We start from the raw sequence: 22316 nt of genomic DNA, 5'->3' as shown, positions 1-22316 counted from the left end.
CGGGGGCCACTCACGTTACTGAGTTGTTCTGATAAATAATATTGATTTTAATGTAAAGATTCAGAATTTCAAAAGTGTCATTTACTATCGCTTTTCATTCCTGGGTTTTTATTTAGACCTCTAGGTCAGAATTTGTTAGTGTTTAAATTGTTTCTTTTGGTTAGATCGACAAAAATGTGAGTAAATCGAAACAAATTCTCAAAGGAATAAACTGTAATCAGAGGTATCCGGATACACCAATAATAAATTAAAATATGCCCATTAAAATATGCCCATTTTAAGTTCTTACCTCTCTGGCGTGGGTTCGATCCCCGGGAGATGCTTTGGTAGTTTAGCGCGGAGGAAGGTAGTCTAGTACTGGTGTAACTCTCCAGGAACGATGGTTAGGAAACTACCCGCCTATATGACTGAAATACTGTTGGAAAAGGCGTAAAATGAAACAAACAAACAAACAAACAAATTTTAAGTCCATGTAAAGTTTTTTTTTTTATTATTTTGCTAAGTGTATAAAACTGTCGCTGTTTTGCTATGCTTCGTGAGTCAAAATACGAACGGAAGACATGTCCTAAATTAGTGACACTTCAATATGACCTTTCTGTTCAAATATCTTTTTGTAAATATGTCGGGGGTATAATTTAGAACAACGTGGTTATCGAGTATTTTAGAATATAACATAGCAAAACATTGACCTCGTCACACGCGATTTATAATGTCTTTGAAAGGTAAGACTTTTTCGTTAGGTTTATGTAAAAATTTATATTATGTGATATTAATTTCTTAAAATTCTATTGCTTATTCAATGAATTAGTGAGTATTTTTTAATGCGCATGTATTGTGATAAAGGTTTTAGCTACGTTGTGATAAGAAGTTTCACTAAAATTGCAAATAAGTTCAAGGTTTTATTCATACTATTCATATTTCAGTTATATACATTTTTTATTATAATTATCAGAGGCTCGCCGTTTTTTGTGAGAAATTCGTTACAAGAAATTCTAAATATCTTTGTTCCTTTTAAAATGTGTTTCATACTAACTATAAGATAGATTATTGTGTATTTGGCTGGAAAAAAAGCTGTCGGTAAACTATCTTACTAGAATATCTCCTCTTAAATATTTTTGATTAATTGGAAAACAATAACTACCATAACTGCTACTTATATTGTTTTGTCCTGTGAATTCAATGCAGATGACTATATGTACGATTTTTAACGATGCAGTTGTAAATATAAAATGTCTTCTCAAAACGATCATGATAATGTGTGGGAATCTGCTCTAACAAACGTAGTTTTTATGTCTTTCAGGGCAGACCGTCTTTATTCCCGGGGGATGCGGCACAGTGGGTATAGGGTTAACTAGAGTGTTTCTTAAAAAATGGCGCGAAGGTAAGTACTCTTCTACCAGTTCACGTGTATGGAACGCCATTTCTGCCTTTTTAACATTTAACTGTTTGTACCTCCTTAGGTTTAGTTAAAATACTTTAGATTTATTAAGAATACGAGTATTATTGTAGAAACTGTCTTCTATATGTTTAACTGATTTTTTTCTTATTTAAGCAAACATGTACATTTTTGGATATGTAAAAATAAGTGGCAGGCAGAGTTTATGATTTTTTAAAAAAAACTGTACCGCTTTGTTTTCAGGTTGCTGTTAGCTCGAGGACACAGGAAAGGTTGGATGATTTCAAAAAGTTGATGGATCTGGAGGTCCAGTCTAACTTGATACTCATTCAAGTATGTATAACTATTTTGTCTGTTGTATTTCAGGTATTATGATTGCTCTACAATTTTGTATCGTTGCCTAAACAACATATATTTATCAATGCCCACTCCTGGAGTTTTTTTGCGTACTGTATGGTCGTCAATTGATTTGTGATAAATTCTCCACCAAATAAGGGTAGTGATTACGAGTAATATATTAAGCGGAACGGTAAAGATCGTGTAATATTTAATGTTGGCATATCAAACCTCAGAATTGAATATATTTTTGTCCTCAGCCAGTACAAACATGTGCTTTAAAGTGTTGTTAAGATAAATTTAGAACACGTGAGGAGCCTGTCATCTTGAGATTTTACCGATTAATGAGAAATAATTTGTGATTATGTATCAATTTAAATAAATTTGTGTTTAGATTTGAAAGGCCAAAGACCGGCTCAGTTAGATGACCAGTAAGTAACTTTTTGGAAACTAACAGAACACAGAAAATGTAATAAAACTAATTGAAAATTTAATGAAAGAAATGATCGAAATTATACCATTTTCTAGGCTAAATGGGTCTTTGGCGGCAAAACATTTTGTATACCTAACGGCGATTGAGACATTTATCGGCAACGACGCAACATTTAGTGGTGTTATGACAGTGAGTAAACACATAAAATTGCCAAACGTGTATTTATTCTCTTTTTTAACGTTAAAGTTATGAAATATGACAAAGGTTTTATGTTCCAACAGTTAAAAGAACGGCTAAGCACAACTACCTTAGTCACGAGTCCTGAATTTTTGAAAATACATAATAAATACATGTGTATTATAGAATGAGTTTTACTTTGAATTTGATAATATTTGTTCACATATTATACAATATATAGGCAGATGCTTCCACGGAAACTGGAGCTAAAACAATATTAGATACACTGGTAAAACAAGGTGGCGTACAACATGTCGTGGCTTTAATGGGAGGCTGGTGGCAGGTTTGTTATTTTTATACATAGAATATCACTGTAAATAAAAAAAAAAACGATTTCAAATGAAAAGTCACTTATTTTTTATTTGGCACGTGATTAACAACGTGGCTTATTTACGACATAATATATTGTTTCATATAGCCATGGCTTAAGATTTCGATATTTAAATTATGATAAATTGGTATCAATTACAAAACGTTCCCAAAGAAGTTTTATGTTGAATTTTGTTTCTTGTCATTTTCCTGATATAAAAAGTATATAAACTGAATGAGAATATCTACACTTTCAAGAATGGCAGTCTCACGAAGCAATCACTAGAAGAATTTGAGAAGGAGATGCGTGACAGAGTTACATCCCACTTCATTTGTGCGAAAACTTTCCTACCACATATGGCCGACATTGACGGTGAGTTCTTTGTTTTTATGCTACTGCGCATTCGAAACACCTCGTCGATAATTCATAATCAGCTAAGTTTCATACCGTAATCTAATATGAAATGTGTTCATGAGTCGAAAAATATAATCAGAGGCTATAATATCTCTGATATAATTCTATTATCATTATGTCATACACTTACCTATTTCTTGCCTATAAATGAAGTTAGTTTGAATATTTTATTTTGATTTTACTAATCAAGGCGTTGCATGAAAAACGTTTTGTTATAATTCATGTTCACCCAAGTCGCATGTTTTACTGAAGTAAATATAACAAACTTAGGCAAAGGTAGGAACTAAATACTTCGTTAAATATAGTATAAATTTTGGCAGAATATCAAACTGTTTATGATAACTATCACTCGTGTCAAAGATTTGTTTGGGTAATTACAGATACTTTTTTTATATCAAGTCAATATTTTATAAAAAAAAGGGTTTTGTTTCCTAAAGAATAATGACCGTTGATATTTTTCTTTGAAGTAAATTTTACTTCGTGACACCGGCTATGTTATCTTAATTACAGGGGCAACATATACGATAACATCCGGGTCAGCTACCTGTGATGACTGGGACCTTCCGGACAGCTCAATGATTATAGTGGCAGGTGGCGCCGTCTATGGTGTATGCCAGGCTCTGCAATCAGAGTTTAGGGAAGCTAAATGTGCCGTCAATGAAGTCAGAATAGGACTGTTCATTCAACCTAAGGTTTGTGAAAAACCAGTTTAATACACTTATATGCATATAAAAAAACAACATAAAAAACACCACTTGTTGCTGATTAAAATATAATAAAATTGTGATTTAAATTATTTAAAGCAATAATGGCGATACGTTAAAGATGTCAAATTTTCTGTAAGATAGTTTTTTCATCGATCCATAAATGCCTTTTCACAAAAATTAAATCATCTTTTAGCAGTTTAAATTTAAAAAAGCACCTGAACGTTGACATTTGCCTTTAAAAGGTGAATGAATTTTCAAGTGTTCATTAATAATAACTAAATTATTAATAATCAATAAATTCCCCCGGTGAGATATGACTTTGTTTAAAACTTATTTATGGTTTTAAGTTGTTTATCTTGTTTATACACGTAATGTTTTACTTTTTAATAGTCAATTATCTTGGATACAGAAACACGTCTTAATCGAAATGTTTGCACGGTCAGTTTTAATGTTTACTTTAACCAACCTTTAAAACCGTCTATACCTGTCCGGACAAAGAATGTGAAAGGGTTTACATATGAAGATAATTATTCAAATAATATAGTGGGATCCGATGTTCTAAATATTATTCAAACATGACCCGCATTTTCCCTATTGAACATAGAAGAACCGAAAGTGTGTGTGTTTTTAAGAAATAATGTATCCCAAACAGTGATTTTATTGCTCAATAAAATCACTGTTTGGAGTTCGGATGCAGAAATCATATCACGAGTGATATAATTTGATGCGCATCCAAACGACAAACAGTTATTTTATCAAGCGATAAAATCACCGATTTGGGTATATAATTTCGATTCTAACACATCAACAAATAAATGCTGCCGTAGATCTACCTGATAATAAGTATTGTGTTGATGTCGTGTAAGAATCAAAATAATATGTCCAAATCGGCGATTTTATCGCTTGATAAAATCACTGTTTGTCGTTCGGATGCGCATCAAATTATATGATTCCTCGCGTCAGAACTCCAAACATTGATTTTATTGAGCGATAAAATCTCTATTTGGATATATTATTTCTTGAATTACTAACACGTCCATGTAGGTTCGTTATACTGATACAAAATGAAACAATAGTCACAACCGCAAGTGTTCGGCTCTTTCCGTCAGTTTTCGGCTATTGATTAATTATAGCCGAAATGTTCCGATAGCAAAAGTCAAAGCGTTTTAGTCCTATTATATGAAATGTAATTTGTTAAACGGAAAATATAAAGTCCTAAACAAATTTTGTTCCTATCCTATATATGTTTTTATATATATGTAACTGTAAATGTTCTCGCTCATTTTATTTGTTCGCACAACCAACCATTCTGTAATGTATTCATGATAATATCGTAGCATATGTATAAATAGAACTTTATTACCAAACAATCATTTTCAGCTTGATAAAGATTTGGAGAAACGCTCTTTTGAAATCCGTGGACGTGAATTAGAGATAATCGGAAATGACGTCATTGGTGATTTCATGCTGAACGTTCTACTGGCACGTGCAAGGGGAACCATAAAAATTAACACAAGGTCAGATGTAGAAAGAGAGACACAGAAGTTAAAGAAGAACATCAAGAAATAAAGAAGATAAAAAATTGTCACTGTATTTTACATGATATGACAATTTAAAATCAGACGCATACTACCCTAAGGTCAACATTTAGCAAAAATAAAGAGTTATATTTCATGAACGTTTCGTTACAAGTAATTATTTTCTACCTTTTTATCATTAAAAAAACAAAGTACATTTTGTTCAGACTTATGTACATTACAATCCAATTTACTTGAAGGAACTAAAGGACATAAAAGGACCAAAAATATTTTAAGATGATTTTTTATATAACTGGATGTATAGCTGGACCAATTACTTGTGAACATTCGCTCACTTGACCATTCGCTCACTTACTGTGGTCACTTTTCACTAGACTCGGCCAAACAATCGCTAAAATAGTCGAATTTTATTAATTTGATGTTTTCAGGCTATTAGACTTTAAAAAGTGGAGTTCCTTTAACATTATTCATAACTCAACTAATATAACCAATCAGAGGACCTACATATAATTAATTAACAAAAGCTGGTGAAAAGTATATTTATTCATACACTAGAATTCAATAAAGTTTATTTATTTCTTTCCAAAGACGCATAGTGGTCCTACACAGTCTGTTCCCGTTGATAGTTGTAAATCATAGCAGACGACCTGTTCGTTGGTGTCCGTGTCCGTGATTGTAATATGTGCCTTGTAATCACCCTGAAACAATTTTGTATGATGACCGCAAAAGTGTGAAAAGAATTGGTGATTTATACAATAGAATCTTTTATGCTGTTTTTATAGAGAAAAAGCAACAACAAAGCAAAAAAAAATTATATTAATTATATTTTAACCTTACCTGCGCAAGGAATTTGACAGCCTGAGGTAATCCATCAATTACAAAATGTGTCGGATTGACATGATATGTTCCAGGAGTGAAAGGGCATGCGCAGTTTATATCTGGTGAGCTGGCCACTACTTCCATTGGACAATGGTGGACATTGTTGTAGTGGCGGCCGCTTAAGATATCGCACAACTCCCATGAACTGAAAGGCACATATATTTCAAAATAGAGGCAGGCCAATAGCGCATGCATTATAAATTTTAAAACCGATTTATTAAGGCTTGAAACTTTGTACGAGAAACAAATAACAGTGAACTTCTTTGACAGATGAGATAACTCAGTCATATAAGCAATTGCAAATTCGTATATTTCAGAAACACAAGTGTAACGCCGGATACGAAATACTTGTTGCGAAAGACTTATCTAAGACACAAAATTTTAAAAAAAGTTGATTCATAGCATCATGATATTAATAAAAAAAAACAGAAAACAAAATACAACTAATCAAAGAAGTAATTATGAAGTGTATACTACACACCAGACTGATTTACTAGGATCTTCAAAGCATGGAATAACAATATATCCCAAGAATGCCTTTTTCACGATAGTAAGTTCCGCTCGTAAATGACGGCCGTCGATAGGTTTAAACAGCTCAACGTCTACTGACACTGTTTCATTGCCAGGTATATGAATTGGGTCTATATTGCTGATGTGTATGTTGCTAATGTTTACAAGTTTGTTAGAACTTTTGCCTGAAAAGAAAATTACAAGATCACTATCATAACTTTTCCCTCCAAATTAAAGCCTAAATATACAGAATTCTGACCATCATCTACCAATATACTGTGTTCAATATAATAGAGTGTATTGCTTAATTTTTCCTTCTTTTCAACGATCATTCGCACTGTACCTCTGCTCTGGAATATACAGAAGTTTCAGTTCCTTACAGAAGTGAAGGCAACAAGTACTGGTAAACTGCTTGACCGCCTGCCCAGGAACCGGTGGCTGAACTATGCTCTGGTAATTCAATGTGGCTTACTGTCGTGATCCTGAGTGAAAACTACCAATACCACTACCATCAAAGTAAATAAGGCGAAGACATAAATGCAGTCAAGCCTTAGTGGCGGCACGGTCAAGTGGTTGACGCGTCGGACTTGTAATCTAATGATCGCTATCCGCGCGGATTCAAACCCCATCAGGGGCGAGCCGTTGTTTGGTTGAGCAAGAAACTTTACACTCATTGCTCAATACTGGTTGGTTCCGGGAACGGTTTCGAGAGTGTGTCATAGCTTTCCACACAATCGAACTGAAATAAATTCTGTATAAAACCAAATGTAGTCTAAACAGCAACAAAAATAAACTTACTACAATCCGTTAATTTAAAGGGAAGTAAAGCAGATACCACAGACACAGCACCGAGACAGACCAAAATTCTCAACATCTTCACTTTCTAATATTCCCTGATGAACTGATTACAAGATAGTTCCTTCCGTTCTTATCTTCATTATAAGATCATCCAATTCTTCATTGTTGAAACCATCACGATATTAGCTGATAAGAAAACATTCGACCTAACGACGTCTGTACATAATGTATTTGGTGAACTTTTTCGACATTCAAATGTTTCAAATGTATATATATATTTGAACGTTTTGAAAGTAGATATGAAATTATGCTACTGTCATATAAACGTTTTTTTTTTCATCGGTCAATTAAGGAATGTCAAAGCTTTCACTTATGTCTTTTAGTAGTTCGAAAGTTGCCAATAAATATATAGTTTACAAATACACATACTAATACGCACCGTTTTTTCTGGCATTAGCATAAAAGTTTGTTCAGAGGTCTAATTATGACCATACAGTTTGTAAAATACTCGTCTAATTCACTGCCTGAAGTACATACTACTTTTCTATTTTTTTCGTGTGTATTTTTGGTATATTTGATTGTGTCTTTCAAAATTAATTGAGTACTTTCATAACACCATGACCTTTTTCCACGGCGGTAAGTGATGGACATTTCAGCAAGACTTCTATCAAATTAGATCAGAAAATCTTAATAATCATGGACCATTTGGTTTAAAAAGAACATGTCTTCCAATTTTAAAGCAATTGTCCTTTCTTAGTTAAAAATTATTTCTGTACGCAATTTTTATCGAGCCGTTTCAGTTTTGTAAACAGACTTACTCCCGAAAACGTCCACCGACTGTAAAGAAATGTTAACTATATTTATGTCATTTTATCTATTTGAAATCCACCAAGGACGCCACTTATCTTATTCGACCTACATAGTTTTAATAAATTAGTCAGGTGTTTTCTTTGACCTGCCATATATATATATGAAGCAGAACGATTGTTGTAGAATACAATTATCTATGACGACCTGGTATAGCTGTGTATACGCATAGAACGACTGGAATAATGATCGAGCCTACAACCATTTGATAGGCAAATACGTTAACCTCTTGTCCAGGACTCCCTTCTGTTTCTTTCTTTTTTTACATAATCAAAGACTGGCTTTGTCTCAGATTGTCAAAAATAACCACGCCACAGGGCTAATGATTTACATTATTTACATAAAGTAAAAGCTTCTTGTCTGAAGATACAAGGCTTAGAGCTTTGATATTTGGTATATAATATAATATATAGGTCCTCTAAAAAGTCCTTCAAATTTTGCCTGTAGTATCAAATTAGCCCCGCCCCGGGGTTCATAGGTTTTTCTTTTTATGTAGTAAAAGCTTTATTATGTAGTAAAAAATATTCTTCTCTGAAATGACAAAGGCTAGATATTTGTTTGAAATATATTGTAGTGGCCCTATTCCAAGATGGTTCAAATTATAGCCCTGGGGTCAAAATCAGCCCCACCCCGTGGGTCATTGATTTTCAATATGTACATATAGTGAAAAAAATATAAAAATGTTCTTGTCAGAAGGTACAAGGCTTAGAGCTTTGATATTCGGTATATAATATCATATATAGGTCCACTACCTACCAAAATTGTTCAAATTTTGCCCCCAGTGTAAAATTTGACCCGACCACGGGTGCCGTAGGTTTTTTCTTATATGTAAATAGTAAAAACTTGAGAAATCTTCTCTGAATTGACAAAAGATAAAAGTTAGATATTTGCCACGAAACATTGTGTAGTGGACCTATACTAACATTGTTCAAATTATACAGCTGGGGTCAATATTGTCCCGGGTGGTCATTGATCTTCATTATGAATATATAGTAAAAATTTGGAACAAACTCCTTGTCTGAAAATACAAGACCATGATCTTTGATATTTAATATATGAAATCATCTATAGGTCCTCTACCAAGTTGTTAAAAGTCTGCCTCTAATGTCAAAATTGGCCCCACCCCGGGGGTTATAGATTTTACTAGTATTATGTATATATATTAAAATCTTTAAAAAAACTTCTCTGAAATGACAAGGCTAGAGCTAAGATATTTAGCATGAAACAGTGGGAAGTGAACCTCTATCAATTTTGTTAATATTTTGCCTTTCGTGTCAAAATTGACCAAAAGGTTTCCCTGTTATGTGACCTTTAAAAACCACTGAAATGACAAAGGTTAAAGGTAAGATGTTTGGTATATAACATTGTGCAGTTGACCTTTACAAAGTTTTTCAAATTATGGCCATGGGGTAAAAATTGGCGCTGTCCTGGAGGCATAGATTTTCATTTCAAACATAATTATAGTAAAAGCTTCTGGGATAATTATCCTTTGAAGCTTCAAAAGCTGAAGCTAAGATATTTGGTATGAAACATTGTGAACCTTTACAAAAATTGTTCAATTTATGGCCCTTGGAACAATATAAGCCGTGCCTTGGGGTCATGAGCACTTTTTCATTAGCCTGGGTTCCAGTCTGTCGATTTTTTATGTGCTCCTGTTCGGCAAATCATTCGACATTTTGATCCGTAGTACAGTTTAAGATAAAGAATTGCTATAATAGTTGACCTATATTTTGACCTAGTGACCTACTTCCAAATTCAGTAAATTCTACTGCATTATGATCATCACAAAGTTTCATTGTTTAAAAACTAAAAATATACTTATATTCCGTTGTTACTATTTATTGATGTACATGTATAGTGCCGTCGCATAGCAATTTTTCACAAATGCAATCTTGTTTTGAATCAATGATTGCACTTTGGCCTTTGTATCTTAACATAAGACACATCATTTTTCATTTTACATGCTGAAACATGACCTTGTGCCCAAATTCTAACTAAGTATTTAAGTTATATAACCTGTTAAAGTGTATCATATCACTGTTAATTTCTAAGTATCAAAGGAAGTTTTGAGAGAACTATTGGCATACACCTAGAAGACATATAGCTTCTATATCAATTTTTTCTATCGTAAAAGAATATATAAAAACTCCTCATTGGTTGGCTTTGGCAAATCGCCTTTATCGTTACAATTCGAAAAATAAATTACATTTTTTAGAATAAAACTAAGATATCTTTTACAAAACTTTGAATAGAGCGAGCTGATTAACTATAATGCTATAATGTACTTATATTATGATTTATAAACAAGTCAGTATACAGTTAATTATTTATTTCTTTCCGAAAATACATCCAAGTCCGCTACAGTCGGCCTCAGTGGATACCTGCACGTCGTAGCAACCGACAATTTCGTTCGTTGACGTGTCCTTGATTTCAGCATGAGCCTTGTAGTCACCCTGTAGATAAAAGTTAAAATTGATTTTTTTTAAATGCTTCCCCAAAACATTTGAATTCTAGATCTGTAGACCTATATAAACATTAGTAAATATAGTACAACTCATAAAAATGTTAATTCCAATCTTCATGATTTTGAGTCTAACAATTCTTTTTCCGTAGTCCTTGAGTGTAATCATTGCTTATTTCAACTGTGCAGTAAACGTTTACATTATGCATTGTAAGAAAGAACTGATAAAAAAATACGATCTTGTCTAAGACATTTAGAAGATTGATAATTGAAAACTTAAACAAAACAAAATAGCTGTTGACTCTGTTTAGTCAAACAGGTAGCAAGTATGACGTCAATTAAAAAATTAAAACAATGACTTAGATGCTCGTTTTAAGTCTATATACATGATATTCATACTAAAAATATACTTGAAAAAAATGATAAATTTTGAAAATAGTGTTACCGAGGCAAGAAATTTCCAGACGCCAGCTAATTCAGGGATTATGAACGTAGTTGGGTTAAGATGGTAAGTTCCGGGCTTGAATGGACATGCGCATGGGAAGTCCGGTGTCGATGTTAGTATTTCGTTCGGACAATGATTGGTATTGTTAAAACTTCTGCCACTCAACAAATCACACAGCTCGTAATGACTTTACAAAAAATGTATAAATGTTTACCATTTAAGCTAAACATTTTCGGTGAATATTCATGAAATTTCATGTGATGACTAAAAATCTATAGATTCGTACCGGAGTCACACTTGTAATTTAAGGGTTGCTGGTCGCTTGGGTTCAAACCCCGTCAAGGGCAAGCCGTTGTTTTACTTGAGCAAGAAACTTTACACTCATAGCTTAATACTGGTTGATTCCAGTAACGGATATTAGAGGGTTTTAATAAGCTTATAGTTTGCAATACTTTCGAACTAAAATAAATTAGTATAAACTAGAAACTATTGAAATTAAGAGGACATACAACAAAAAGTTCTTTTCAGTGGTCAACTGGACGACATGTTTTATGATTATTGTTAATTCACTTATTGGTTGGATATGTTACAGAATGTTTTTATCTTTCCGTTAACTAATGAAATCGTTGTGTTACATATAATCAGACAAGAATCCTTATAAAACTTATTTTCTGTCATGTTGTTTGTAAATACTTTTGTTTTTGACCGTAAGTATTAACAACAGAGTTTAGACACTTACCAACTTCCAACATTACTTATACAAGGAACGCCCACATATCCGAATAAAACTTTCTTGGACACGTGTACATTCAGCTGGAAGTGGTTCCCTGCAATTGGCTGCAGGACTTGTACATCAATGGTACCAGTCTCTGGTCCCGGAATGTGGACTGGATCCGCGCTCAGATGTGCATGTTCGAAGTGTACAATTTTATTTGGACTGTGATCTAGAAAAAAAGAGAACATTATTTAATTTAATAGTATCTTCACTCTTATATTAGTAATAAAGATTTGCGATCGGTCACATGATTCAGTGAACAAGGTTATACGCTTATATTACCCGAGCTGCACGTCTAGGGTTGCAAACATTCGTTTTCAGACAACTATATAAGTTATTAATACGATTAGAAAGTGACATAGAATTCATATTCATCACGTTGAGTGGATTAAATAGTATTAGTGGATTCCTTCAGAGAACAAAATCTATGAATATTAATGATGAATATTTGTTATTTGCTTTAAAGAAAGGAGTCAAATTCGTGTAATCACTTATATCGCAGTAATGGTGTAGCACCATGTGTCTGTTGTTTATATTGGTAAAAGTTGACCTATTTTTTTATACAACTTAAAACGAAGTTTTCAACCAAAATGCACTATATGACGAATTTCTATGTGTACCAAAGAAACAGAACAGCATTTTACTCCTTTCTTTAAAACAAATAACAAATATTTATCATTTATATCCATAGATTTTGTTCTCTGAAGGAATCCACTAATACTATTTAGTCCACTCAACGTCATGTTATCTTATATATGACGTCATAAAATCCTAACGTTTTTACGTTTTTACAATTCATGAACAGACTCGGTCAAACATCATTTCTACATTTTTGCGTAATTAAAACAGCTGACATTTCTTTTTCGTTTTTTTATCCTTTCTACATTGGTATACTGTAGTCACAGTAGCAAGTGCCAGTGCTTTGCGGCAGCTGCTAATAGTATCTTGATGTTGTCATTTACGACGTCACTTCATTTACTTGGTTCCCAGTACTGTGCACGCTGGAATATCACTGACACAACGTAACGGACTTAAATTCAAAACAGTGAAATTATCAAATTGTTATCAGTTTTACATTTCACTGTTATATTTTTATAAACCACCGAAAACCTTGTAATACAACGGCTTTGCTATATCCGTTAATAGCTTGGACATATTCTTAATGTCTATAGAAATAAAGTTAGAAGTTTACTTACTACAGTCCACAAGTTTCAGATGAAGAACGGCAAATGAAGTGGATAACGCACACAGGAAAACAACAAGTCGGAACATTTTTACACTTCAAACATCAAAATCCGTATGTTGAAATGTCTTCAAAATCGGTCAAATAATTTAGATCTGGTGCTGCCAAACAGATAAGCTCACAAGGTCGAACGATAAAAACATTTGACGTCATCGTTATTTTCTAAATTAAGTTGTTTCTAGCACGGTGTGATGAAAGGTTCAAAGGTTACCTTTATAATTGTTCTACATCTTAATGCCAGTTTCAATGTAATTTCATTCATAGATTTGCGATATTTCTACGAAATTTGTTTTTATTCATTTGTCCTATATTCTAGCCCCGATTATTTTTCTTGTGGCCCGAACTTTGACGATATAGATTGACACACTTAAAATAACCGTTCTTATCTTGTTTAAAGTTCGATCCATAATAATGACCGTATTTAGCCTATATAGTGTGACGGACAAATTAAGTGTCTTTGACATCAAGCTTTTGTCAGGACCCCAAGTATGAGCATGATAATATTTTTCATTAATTATACACAGAAACTGTTGCAAAAGAAAGTGTCCTTATGACGTTATGAGTGTTCCATGTAGTCTCAAATAACTTTGTTGATCCATTTACGAGATACTGATACTTAAACACGAAATAAGAAAAGCCACTATTCTGCAAACTTTACTTTTCGCCCTTCAGGTATTAACATGAAGCCAAAATACTGACAAATTTCAATACAAAGTAAACCATTATGTGGTCAATATATATACATTTTTTGCAAATTGTGATACCAAGTTTGCCTCAAATACGTAAACAGAATGTCCATGTAACCAAGTGTACACTTTCTTTTGCAATTGAGTACATGATTAGATTCATAGCAGATTCTAACTCAAATATGTAATCTTCAAGTAACCAACCACTTATAAAGAATGGTCTCAATCACAGACAGGCTCTTGCGCTTAAAAAAGCCATGTAGAATTTTAACAGGAAAGTTTAACTGTAATCTGAAAGGCGACCTTGTGTAATTGTTCACAAATGCAATCTTGTTTTGAATCAATGATTGTACCTTGGCCTTTGTATCTTAACATAAGACACATCATCTTTCATTTCACATGCTGAAACATGACATTGAGCCCAAATTCTAACTAAGTATTTAAGTTATATCACCTGTTAAAGTGTATCATATCACTGTTAATTTCTTAGTATCACAGGAAGTTTTGAGAGAACTATTGGCAATACACCTAGAAGACATATAGGTTCTATATTTTTTCTATCGTAATAGAATATATAAAACTCCTCATTGGTTGGCTTTGGCAAATCGCCTTTATCGTTACAATTCGAAAAATGAATTACATTTTTATGAATTAAACTAAAATATGTTTTACAAAACTTTGAATAGAGCGAGCTGATTAACTATAATGCTAGTAAATTAGTATCTAAGTAAAAGAAAGAAATTGTACGTAAGTTATATTATGATTTATAAACAAGTCAGTATACAGTTAATTATTTATTTCTTTCCGAAAATACATCCAAGACCACTACAGTCGGCCGCAGTGGATACCTGCACGTCGTAGCAGCCGACAATTTCGTTAGTTGATGTGTCCTTGATTTCAGCATGAGCCTTGTAGTCACCCTGCAGACAATATGCTAAGTTAAAACTTTAAATGTTTCCGTAAAACATTTTGAATTGTAGAACTATATAAACATTTCTAAATAAATACATTCCATAAAAATGTAAATTCCAACCCTGAGTCTTACAAACTTCTGTTTTCATAGTCCTTGAGTGTAATTATCGCTTACATGTGTAAACGTTTACATTATGCAATGTAAAAAGAATTGATATGAAAATACGATTTGGTCTATCGGGTTATTGAAAAAAAAGCAAAACAATATAGCTGTTGACTCTGTTTAAATAGTGCTTTAAGGACAGGTAACAAGTAGACTAGGAAAATATGAAGTCACTTAAATGACAAAGATGCTCGTTTTAAGTCTATATACATGATATTCATACTAAAAATATACATGAAAAATTATAAATTTAAAAATAGTGTTACCGCGGCAAGAAATTTCCAGACGCCAGCTAATTCCGGGATGATGAACGTAGTTGGGTTTAGATGGTAAGTTCCGGGCTTGAATGGGCATGCGCATGGGAAGTCCGGTGTCGATGTCAGTATTTCGTTTGGACAATGATTGGCATTGTCAAAACTTCTGCCACTCAACAAATCACACAGCTCGTAATGACTTTACAAAAAATGTATAAATGTTTACAAAATCTATAGATTCGTGCGGAGTGGTTAACGCGTCGGACTTGTAATTTAATGATTGCTGGCCGCGTGGGTTCAAACCCCATTAAGGGAAAGTTTCATTGTTTCATTGAGCAGGAAACTTTACACTCATAGCTTAATACTGGTTGATACCAGGAACGGATTCTAGAGCGTTTTAAAATAACAAGCTTATAGTTTGCAATACATTCGAACTAAAATCAACTAGAAACTATAGAAATTAAGAGGACATACAACAAAATGTTCTTGTTTCATGATTATTGTTAATTCACTTATTGGTTGGATATATTACAGAATGTTTTTATCTTTCCTTTAACAAATGAAACGTTGTGTTACATATAATCAGACAAAAGTCCTTATTAAACTTTTTTTTTCTGCCAAGTTATTTGTAAAGACTTTTGTTTTTGACCGTAAGTATCCACAACAGAGTTCAGACACTTACCAACTTCCAACATTACTTATACAAGGAACGCCCACATATCCGAATAAAACTTTCTTGGCCACGTGTACATTCAGCTGGAAGTGGTTTCCTGCAATTGGCTGCAGGACTTGAACATCAATGGAACCAGTCTCTGGTCCCGGAATGTGGACTGGATCTGCGCTCAGATGTGCATGTTCGAAGTGTATGATTTTATTTGGACTGTGGTCTAGAAAAAAAGATAACATTATTTAATTTATTACCTATACTCCAATATTAGTAATTATAACTGTTGGTTGGTCATATGACTCAGTGAACACGGTTATTAGCTTGTATTACCCGATCTGCACGTCGAGGGATACATAGCTAACATTCGTTTATACACGACTACATAAGTAGTATATATATAATGATGCAAACTACACCTTTCTTACTTTAAAAATGGCACAACATAACGAAAGTTTAAAATACAACCAACCATCTTTCCCACATAGGGTCTCAACCCGGTACGGAATTAGACCCAAACCGTGTCTAGAAAGTAGTTCTTTAAAAATTTGAAGTGGCCCAATTTAAGTCATCTCTAGTTAGATTGGTCATAATTAAAGTGTATTTATTATATTGTGTAGTTTTTGTGTGTTATATGATGACTTTAAAAGTTGTTTTTGTGTATTCTCCAGGAACTCATTTGTTGGCGGATGGATTAAAAATTTACTACCGGCCAGCATAAAAATTTCTGAAAAAAGTAGATGGCTAACCTATTATATTTTCGGCCTCATTGGACTTAGATAGTGTAAATGTTTAAAGTTGAAGACAGTATTTAATTCATCAAGTGAAGAACAGTGGAATTCAGAATTAAACCTCAAATGTGACTGATTTACAAAAGAACAAATAATACCAAAATTCACCGGGCCGAGTCCATAGGAGAAAGGTCAATTTCTAACAGTCGTTTTCCCAGTAGGACAGCGGTGTTTTTATTACATTAGCGAATAAAAATACTGTAACTGGCTCGGTCAACCACAATGAGTGCTTTAAACTACCAATGCATGCACAGGGTCAGTTGAGCCAGTTTCAAAAGATTTCATTTAATCACTATTCAAAGCGTCATATTTAGATATTTAGTCAAATGGCCAGCCCTTCTATAGGAAAAGCTCTTTTTTGTTTCCTTATCAATTAGCCATATGTAACTTGTCTTAAACAGACGACTTATAGTAGCTCATCCAAACGCATTGTCCCTATACAAAAAAGCAGTGCGATAACAGGAGGTTAGATTAACCTAGGGCTATACAACATTTTGTATTCATCAAATAGTATTAGGGGATTCTTTCAGAGAACAAAATCATTGGATATAAATGATGAATATTTGTTATTTGTTTTAAAGAAAGGAGTAAAATGCTGTTCTGTTCCTTTGGTACACAGAAATTTGACATACAGAGTATGTTGGTTGAAAACTTCTTTTTAAGTTGCATGAAAAAGATAAGTTAACTTTGACCAATGTAAAAAACAGACACATGGTACTACACAATTTCCGTGATAATGTAATTTTACTATTTTTTTTCCGCGTAACTTCATGTAATCTAATTCATGAAGTCATTAAATCCTAAGGTTTTTACGTTTTTTACGATTTATGAACAGACTCGGTCAAACATCTTTACGTATATGTTAGTGTTCATCCGTGCTGTTCTACAGAAATTAGAAACTTCGACGGGAGGAGTATGTTTCTAATTTCTGTGGAACAGCTACGGATGAATACTAACATATTTAGTGTCAAACTTTATTTGGCCTCATAATCATTCACTTTATTAAGTCACTATGCCGTTCTATGAAGTACTATGAAAAATAGAAGTCGACTATGAACGGAATTCGATATAGTTTCGACTTTTGTTCTTCTATGAAAATTAACGCACAGAATTTTTAAGAAATACAGCGTTTTCATTGGATGACAAATAAAGCTAGACATTAAAACATTTTTGCGTAATTGATTTTGTTGACATTACTTTTTCGGGTTTTTACCCTTTCCATATCAGCAAGTGTCAAGTGTTGTGCGGCAGCTGTTATAGTAGTATCTGAATGTTGTTTCCGGTCTTTCGGGTTCGCTCAGTGTCGTGTGCAAACTGTACCAATTAAACTATTTGATTTTAGTAATATTTATTTTTGTTCATTGCATTACCGTTTCAAAATTTGTTTTTGTCCTTTTGATTTGTCGTTTATAATTTATAATTGTGGAGTATTATATCGCATTGCCATCATATGTGTATGGTATCGCATTATCATGTGCCATATCCTATTTGGATGTTAGGATATTTCTTTGGTTCAGTGTAAGTTCGGAATTTCTTGCATATCAGACAGGATTATCTACCGTTTTCACCGGTGCTAGAAAACTCTATCTTACACCCCCATGTAAGACAAGTCGCGTGTTTTAAATGACGTCATTGACGCGACAATGAAGTTGTAAGATCATACGCTACTCGCCCATTCTCAATAAAATAAAGCATTTGAGGTTGAAAAATATTAAAAATTTGATGTTGTCATTGTGTCATTTTTTATCGCTGAAGTAAAAGTTTAGGATATTTTGCAAGTTTGCAAAAGAAATATTTTCAACAAGAAGTTATAATATAACAGGATGGCATTTATTTCGGTAATGACACTGTATTTCCTCGGTAACGTAGATTTCAGATCTAATATTGTAACATATTGGCTGCATATGAATAACAAATGTCTGTAAAATATATCAAAATCTGTAAATTCTCTATCTAGAGGAACTTTCTAACCCAGGAAAATTCAAGGAAGTTGGGTACCTTGCTAATTTTCAGTTAATTTCTTCAAAGTTAAATACTCGTAGAAAGCAAAAAGAGTCAATTTTGGAAATGATTATTTTATGTCTTCATTCAAAGGATAGATATCATATATAATAAATGAGAGGTCGAATGCATACATAAATGTTGTATTTAGAATTTTTTTTAGAAAACATTCAACTTTCCACTTTCTTCATATAAGGAAAATTTATTGCTAAGCAGTTCTATATTTATCCCCATGTAGGATGTCACGTATGTTTCATTTTATTCAAATACAAGTAAAGGTTACGAAAACAATTTTATTTTTTGTAAAATAATTTGTATTTATGGATATTATTTTAACATTATTATATATAGAATGAAATACGGCCAGTATAAGCTCTTTGCAGATCCAATCAGTTGTTGCTGAGAACCTCAATATCTTGTAATATATTTTTAACATTTCTGCTGGTACATCAACATATTATTAACATATCTTTCCTTTGCAAAAACACTTTTGTATCTTCTTACATCTAATACAAGGTAACCGTTACTAACAGGCATGCTAATCCAAATTTTATCTTTAATTTTCAAAAACTGTTGAATTGTAAGTTGGAGTAACGTATGTTTCACACTGGCTTATTTATGAACTTTATAACGGAATTGAAATCAACTGTTTTATTTAGGAATCAAATGTACATCATTTTATTGTCATAAAAATGCGATTTTATGTTTTTATATGTGCATGTGTAAACAATATAAAGTCTGTTTGATAAAAGTAACGTTTGTTTCACTGTGGTTACTTAAACAAGCTAAAACTCGACCAAAGTTAACAAAATTTACTTACTTATGTCAAATTGAAGTTTGTGTTGCTGTTATACGTGCTTTCTGACTTCAATTTCCCTTTTGATAAAATTACTTTAAAAAGTTGGTAACGTATGTTTCTGTAACGTATGTTTCATTTTTATAATGAAAGTGGGTTGAAAAATGATGGGAGAGCGTATAACCCGCCATAATTTGAGGTTTATATATCAGAGTTACACACATGTTAATTTTCTTTCTTGTTTGGAGTCTTCTTTGAATGGATTAGCTCTTAAACAATGGTAACGTATGTTTCTTTTTAAAATGCTGTTGAAAAAATGTGAATAAAAAATAAAGAATTCCGAAAATAGAATGATATTTGAGAGGCTGCAAGCTTATTTTTAATTATAATTACATATATGCTGTATTATTAAGCATGTATCGATTTAATTATGTAATTTCTGTTTCACTTCTAACTGTTTTAGGTTTGTCACTATTTATTTATATGCATTTGGCGACATTTGATCATCCATTATGTCAATGAGGTTTTAACAGTCAAATTAAATTTTTACCAATAATCAGTGTATATACACGCAGCAATGACTAATTGCACATCGGTTTCGTTTATTCTGGAACTTATTTTTCTGAAACACATTTTCAAAGTTTAAAATTATAGTTGGCGACAGTAACGTATGTTACATTTTAGGGCATTAATGGTACTTGTAAAAGAAAAATAACAGATAGAAATGTAAAACTGAGGAAGTCCCTATTAGAAATAGTGGCAGCCACCTTTCTAACGACATTTTGACCTCAAGAAAAACCTTCGTATAGGAGCTACCCAGTGGAACATCAAATGCTGTGTTTTATTGAGAATTAGCGTTCTATAAGAAAAAAGTGCGTTACAAGAATATCCGTTTTTGTAATTTCTATTCTGAAAATAATTGATATGTAATATGCAAGAAAGAGAATCAAACACCGGCTATCTCGACAGAGCCTCGTTACCGCCGTAAACAATTACCCTCGAGCTAGATATTCCGGTCTGTACCGGCAGCCAGTGTAAGATTCTTATAATATTAGGTGTATTTCACGAGTGGCAGAGCCACGAGTGAAATAGTAACTTTTGGTGTTGACGAGGTGAAATATATTTCGATCTTACACTAAACTAAATATTTTTTTTATTATATGCAAAGAAACGTTTAAAAAGACAGTTTAACCTAAAACTAAATGAAAAGCGCGCAAAAATAATACATCGTAACGCCATTTACGACGTCACTTCATTACCTTGGTTCCCAGTGCTGTACACGCTGGTATATCACTGAAACAACGTTACGGGCCTTTAAAAATTCAAAACAGTGAAATTATCAAATTGATAATTTCACTGTTTCAAACAGTGAAATATCAGTTTTATATTTCACTGTTATATTTCTATAAATCAAAGAAAAGCATTTAATAAAATGGCTTCGTAATAAAACGGCTTCGCTATATCCGTGAATAGTTTATACATATTCTCTATGTCTATAGAAATAAAGTTAGAAGTTTACTTACTACAGTCCACGAGTTTCAGATGAAGAACGGCAAATGAAGTGGATAACGCACACAGGAAAATAACAAGTCGGAACATTTTTACACTTCAAACATCAAAATCCCTATGATGAAATGTATCCAAAATTGGTCATATAATTTAGATCTGGTGCTGCCAAACAGATAAGCGCGCGAGGTCGAACGATAAAAACATTTTACGTCATCTTTTTAATGGAACGCCATAGCTACCTCATGTTATTACATTTCTTTTTATCTTGCCTAGAAAGCGTCTTATTATGTCAAATAAAGTGTTGTGTTGTCATAGTATTTTGTCGACTTGTCTAAATATTGCATGATTATGCGTAACAAAAGTCTAATGTCTGCAAAATGTGATGTTGACTTGTCTCAATTTTGTTTTTTTTATTTCAAACAGTAGTGTTATCATGTCAAAATGTCATTTTGGCTTGTCTGAAATGTGTCATATTATGTCAACTAGTCGCGCAAAGTTTGGTCAAATTGTGGAGCTGTTTTGTCAAAAGACTGTCTGATCAAATTAAAACGGTAGTGTTCTCTTGTCGAACTTTGGTGTTGACTTGTCAAAGCACATGTTCATTTTATCAAACTGCTATGATATTTTGTTTATTGTCTTATTGTGTCAAACAGAAGTGTTTCTTTGCCAACGCACACTACTGAATTGTCTTATTATATCAAATATTCGCATTATTTTGCCGAAATGGGGTGTTGACTGGACTAAATCATGCCTTATTATGATGAACTGTATGCTATTTTGTCAAAAAGCAGTTTTGACTGGTTAAAACTCAATCTTATAAAATCAAAAAGTTGCGGTATCTTGTCGAAATGTGGTAAATGACTTGTCAAAACTCGGTCTTATAATGTAAAACAGAAGTGCTATATTGTCAAAATTTGATGTTTAATTGTTAAAAACAAAAACAGTCTTATTATGTCTAATAATTGTGTTATTTTGTTCAAATTTACTTCTGTCTTGAGAAAGCGTTGTCTGATTTTGTTAAACTGCCCCGTTATCTTTTTTGCTCTATCATTTCACGCTCTGCGCGGGCTCTGGTCACGTGATACTAAATTTGGACAATATCGCATCTGGACAGGATAACACGATTATCTGACATAATAAGACGGTATTTCGACAAGTTAACGTAACAAATTGTCAGGTCAACGCCACTGT

At 32.9% G+C, this 22316-nt stretch overlaps 3 protein-coding genes across 5 annotated transcripts; 1 reads left to right on the top strand and 2 right to left on the bottom strand.

The window, feature by feature from the left end:
* Positions 1-579: 579 nt before the first annotated feature.
* On the top strand, positions 580-5854 carry LOC132754453 (uncharacterized). The gene is made up of 7 exons (XM_060745083.1): positions 580-722; positions 1301-1381; positions 1640-1729; positions 2584-2685; positions 2970-3084; positions 3637-3818; positions 5214-5854. Exons 3-7 carry the CDS (start codon positions 1691-1693, stop codon positions 5400-5402), a joined length of 627 nt encoding a protein of 208 aa, XP_060601066.1. The 5' UTR covers positions 580-722; positions 1301-1381; positions 1640-1690; the 3' UTR covers positions 5403-5854.
* An 84-nt stretch (positions 5855-5938) lies between these two features.
* Positions 5939-7716, bottom strand: LOC132754454 (ganglioside GM2 activator-like). Its single transcript, XM_060745084.1, has 4 exons — positions 7559-7716; positions 6732-6945; positions 6209-6395; positions 5939-6069 (listed from the first exon to the last, which is right to left on the bottom strand). Exons 1-4 carry the CDS (start codon positions 7632-7634, stop codon positions 5944-5946), a joined length of 603 nt encoding a protein of 200 aa, XP_060601067.1. The 5' UTR covers positions 7635-7716; the 3' UTR covers positions 5939-5943.
* A 3023-nt stretch (positions 7717-10739) lies between these two features.
* Positions 10740-21300, bottom strand: LOC132754452 (ganglioside GM2 activator-like). 3 transcript variants are annotated; one of them, XM_060745081.1, is made up of 4 exons: positions 21140-21278; positions 12071-12275; positions 11332-11518; positions 10740-10878 (listed from the first exon to the last, which is right to left on the bottom strand). In XM_060745081.1, exons 1-4 carry the CDS (start codon positions 21213-21215, stop codon positions 10753-10755), a joined length of 594 nt encoding a protein of 197 aa, XP_060601064.1. In that variant the 5' UTR covers positions 21216-21278; the 3' UTR covers positions 10740-10752. The 3 variants fall into 3 exon arrangements, with proteins under 3 accessions (XP_060601064.1, XP_060601063.1, XP_060601065.1); XM_060745080.1 differs by lacking the exon at positions 21140-21278 and adding an exon at positions 13303-13463; XM_060745082.1 differs by lacking the exons at positions 10740-10878; positions 11332-11518; positions 12071-12275 and adding exons at positions 14817-14955; positions 15377-15563; positions 16047-16251 and having other exon boundaries at positions 21140-21300.
* Positions 21301-22316: the final 1016 nt, after the last annotated feature.

This window comes from Ruditapes philippinarum, unplaced genomic scaffold (assembly GCF_026571515.1).
Source record: "Ruditapes philippinarum isolate M1 unplaced genomic scaffold, ASM2657151v2 ctg1338_1_1_1_1, whole genome shotgun sequence".
Taxonomy (NCBI): Eukaryota; Metazoa; Mollusca; class Bivalvia; order Venerida; family Veneridae; genus Ruditapes; species Ruditapes philippinarum.
The sequence above is the reverse complement of the archived record's forward strand: the minus strand, read 5'-3'. Positions and strand labels throughout refer to the sequence as shown.

What these genes read in the sequence shown, in the direction of transcription:
- LOC132754453 (XM_060745083.1), top strand. Translation starts at nt 1,691, where the DNA reads ATGGATCTGGAGGTCCAGTCTAACTTGATACTCATTCAA. An exon ending in TAATGGGAGGCTGGTGGCAG is followed by an intron (nt 2,686 to 2,969) that starts GTTTGTTATTTT and finishes TACACTTTCAAG; the next exon opens with AATGGCAGTCTCACGAAGCA. An exon ending in ACATATGGCCGACATTGACG is followed by an intron (nt 3,085 to 3,636) that starts GTGAGTTCTTTG and finishes TCTTAATTACAG; the next exon opens with GGGCAACATATACGATAACA.
- LOC132754454 (XM_060745084.1), bottom strand. Translation starts at nt 7,634, where the DNA reads ATGTTGAGAATTTTGGTCTGTCTCGGTGCTGTGTCTGTGGTATCTGCT. An exon ending in CTTTAAATTAACGGATTGTA is followed by an intron (nt 6,946 to 7,558) that starts GTAAGTTTATTT and finishes TTTTCTTTTCAG; the next exon opens with GCAAAAGTTCTAACAAACTT. An exon ending in CTGTCAAATTCCTTGCGCAG is followed by an intron (nt 6,070 to 6,208) that starts GTAAGGTTAAAA and finishes AAATTGTTTCAG; the next exon opens with GGTGATTACAAGGCACATAT.
- LOC132754452 (XM_060745082.1), bottom strand. Translation starts at nt 21,215, where the DNA reads ATGTTCCGACTTGTTATTTTCCTGTGTGCGTTATCCACTTCATTTGCC. An exon ending in TCTGAAACTCGTGGACTGTA is followed by an intron (nt 16,252 to 21,139) that starts GTAAGTAAACTT and finishes CTTTTTTTCTAG; the next exon opens with ACCACAGTCCAAATAAAATC. An exon ending in TCTGGAAATTTCTTGCCGCG is followed by an intron (nt 14,956 to 15,376) that starts GTAACACTATTT and finishes TATTGTCTGCAG; the next exon opens with GGTGACTACAAGGCTCATGC.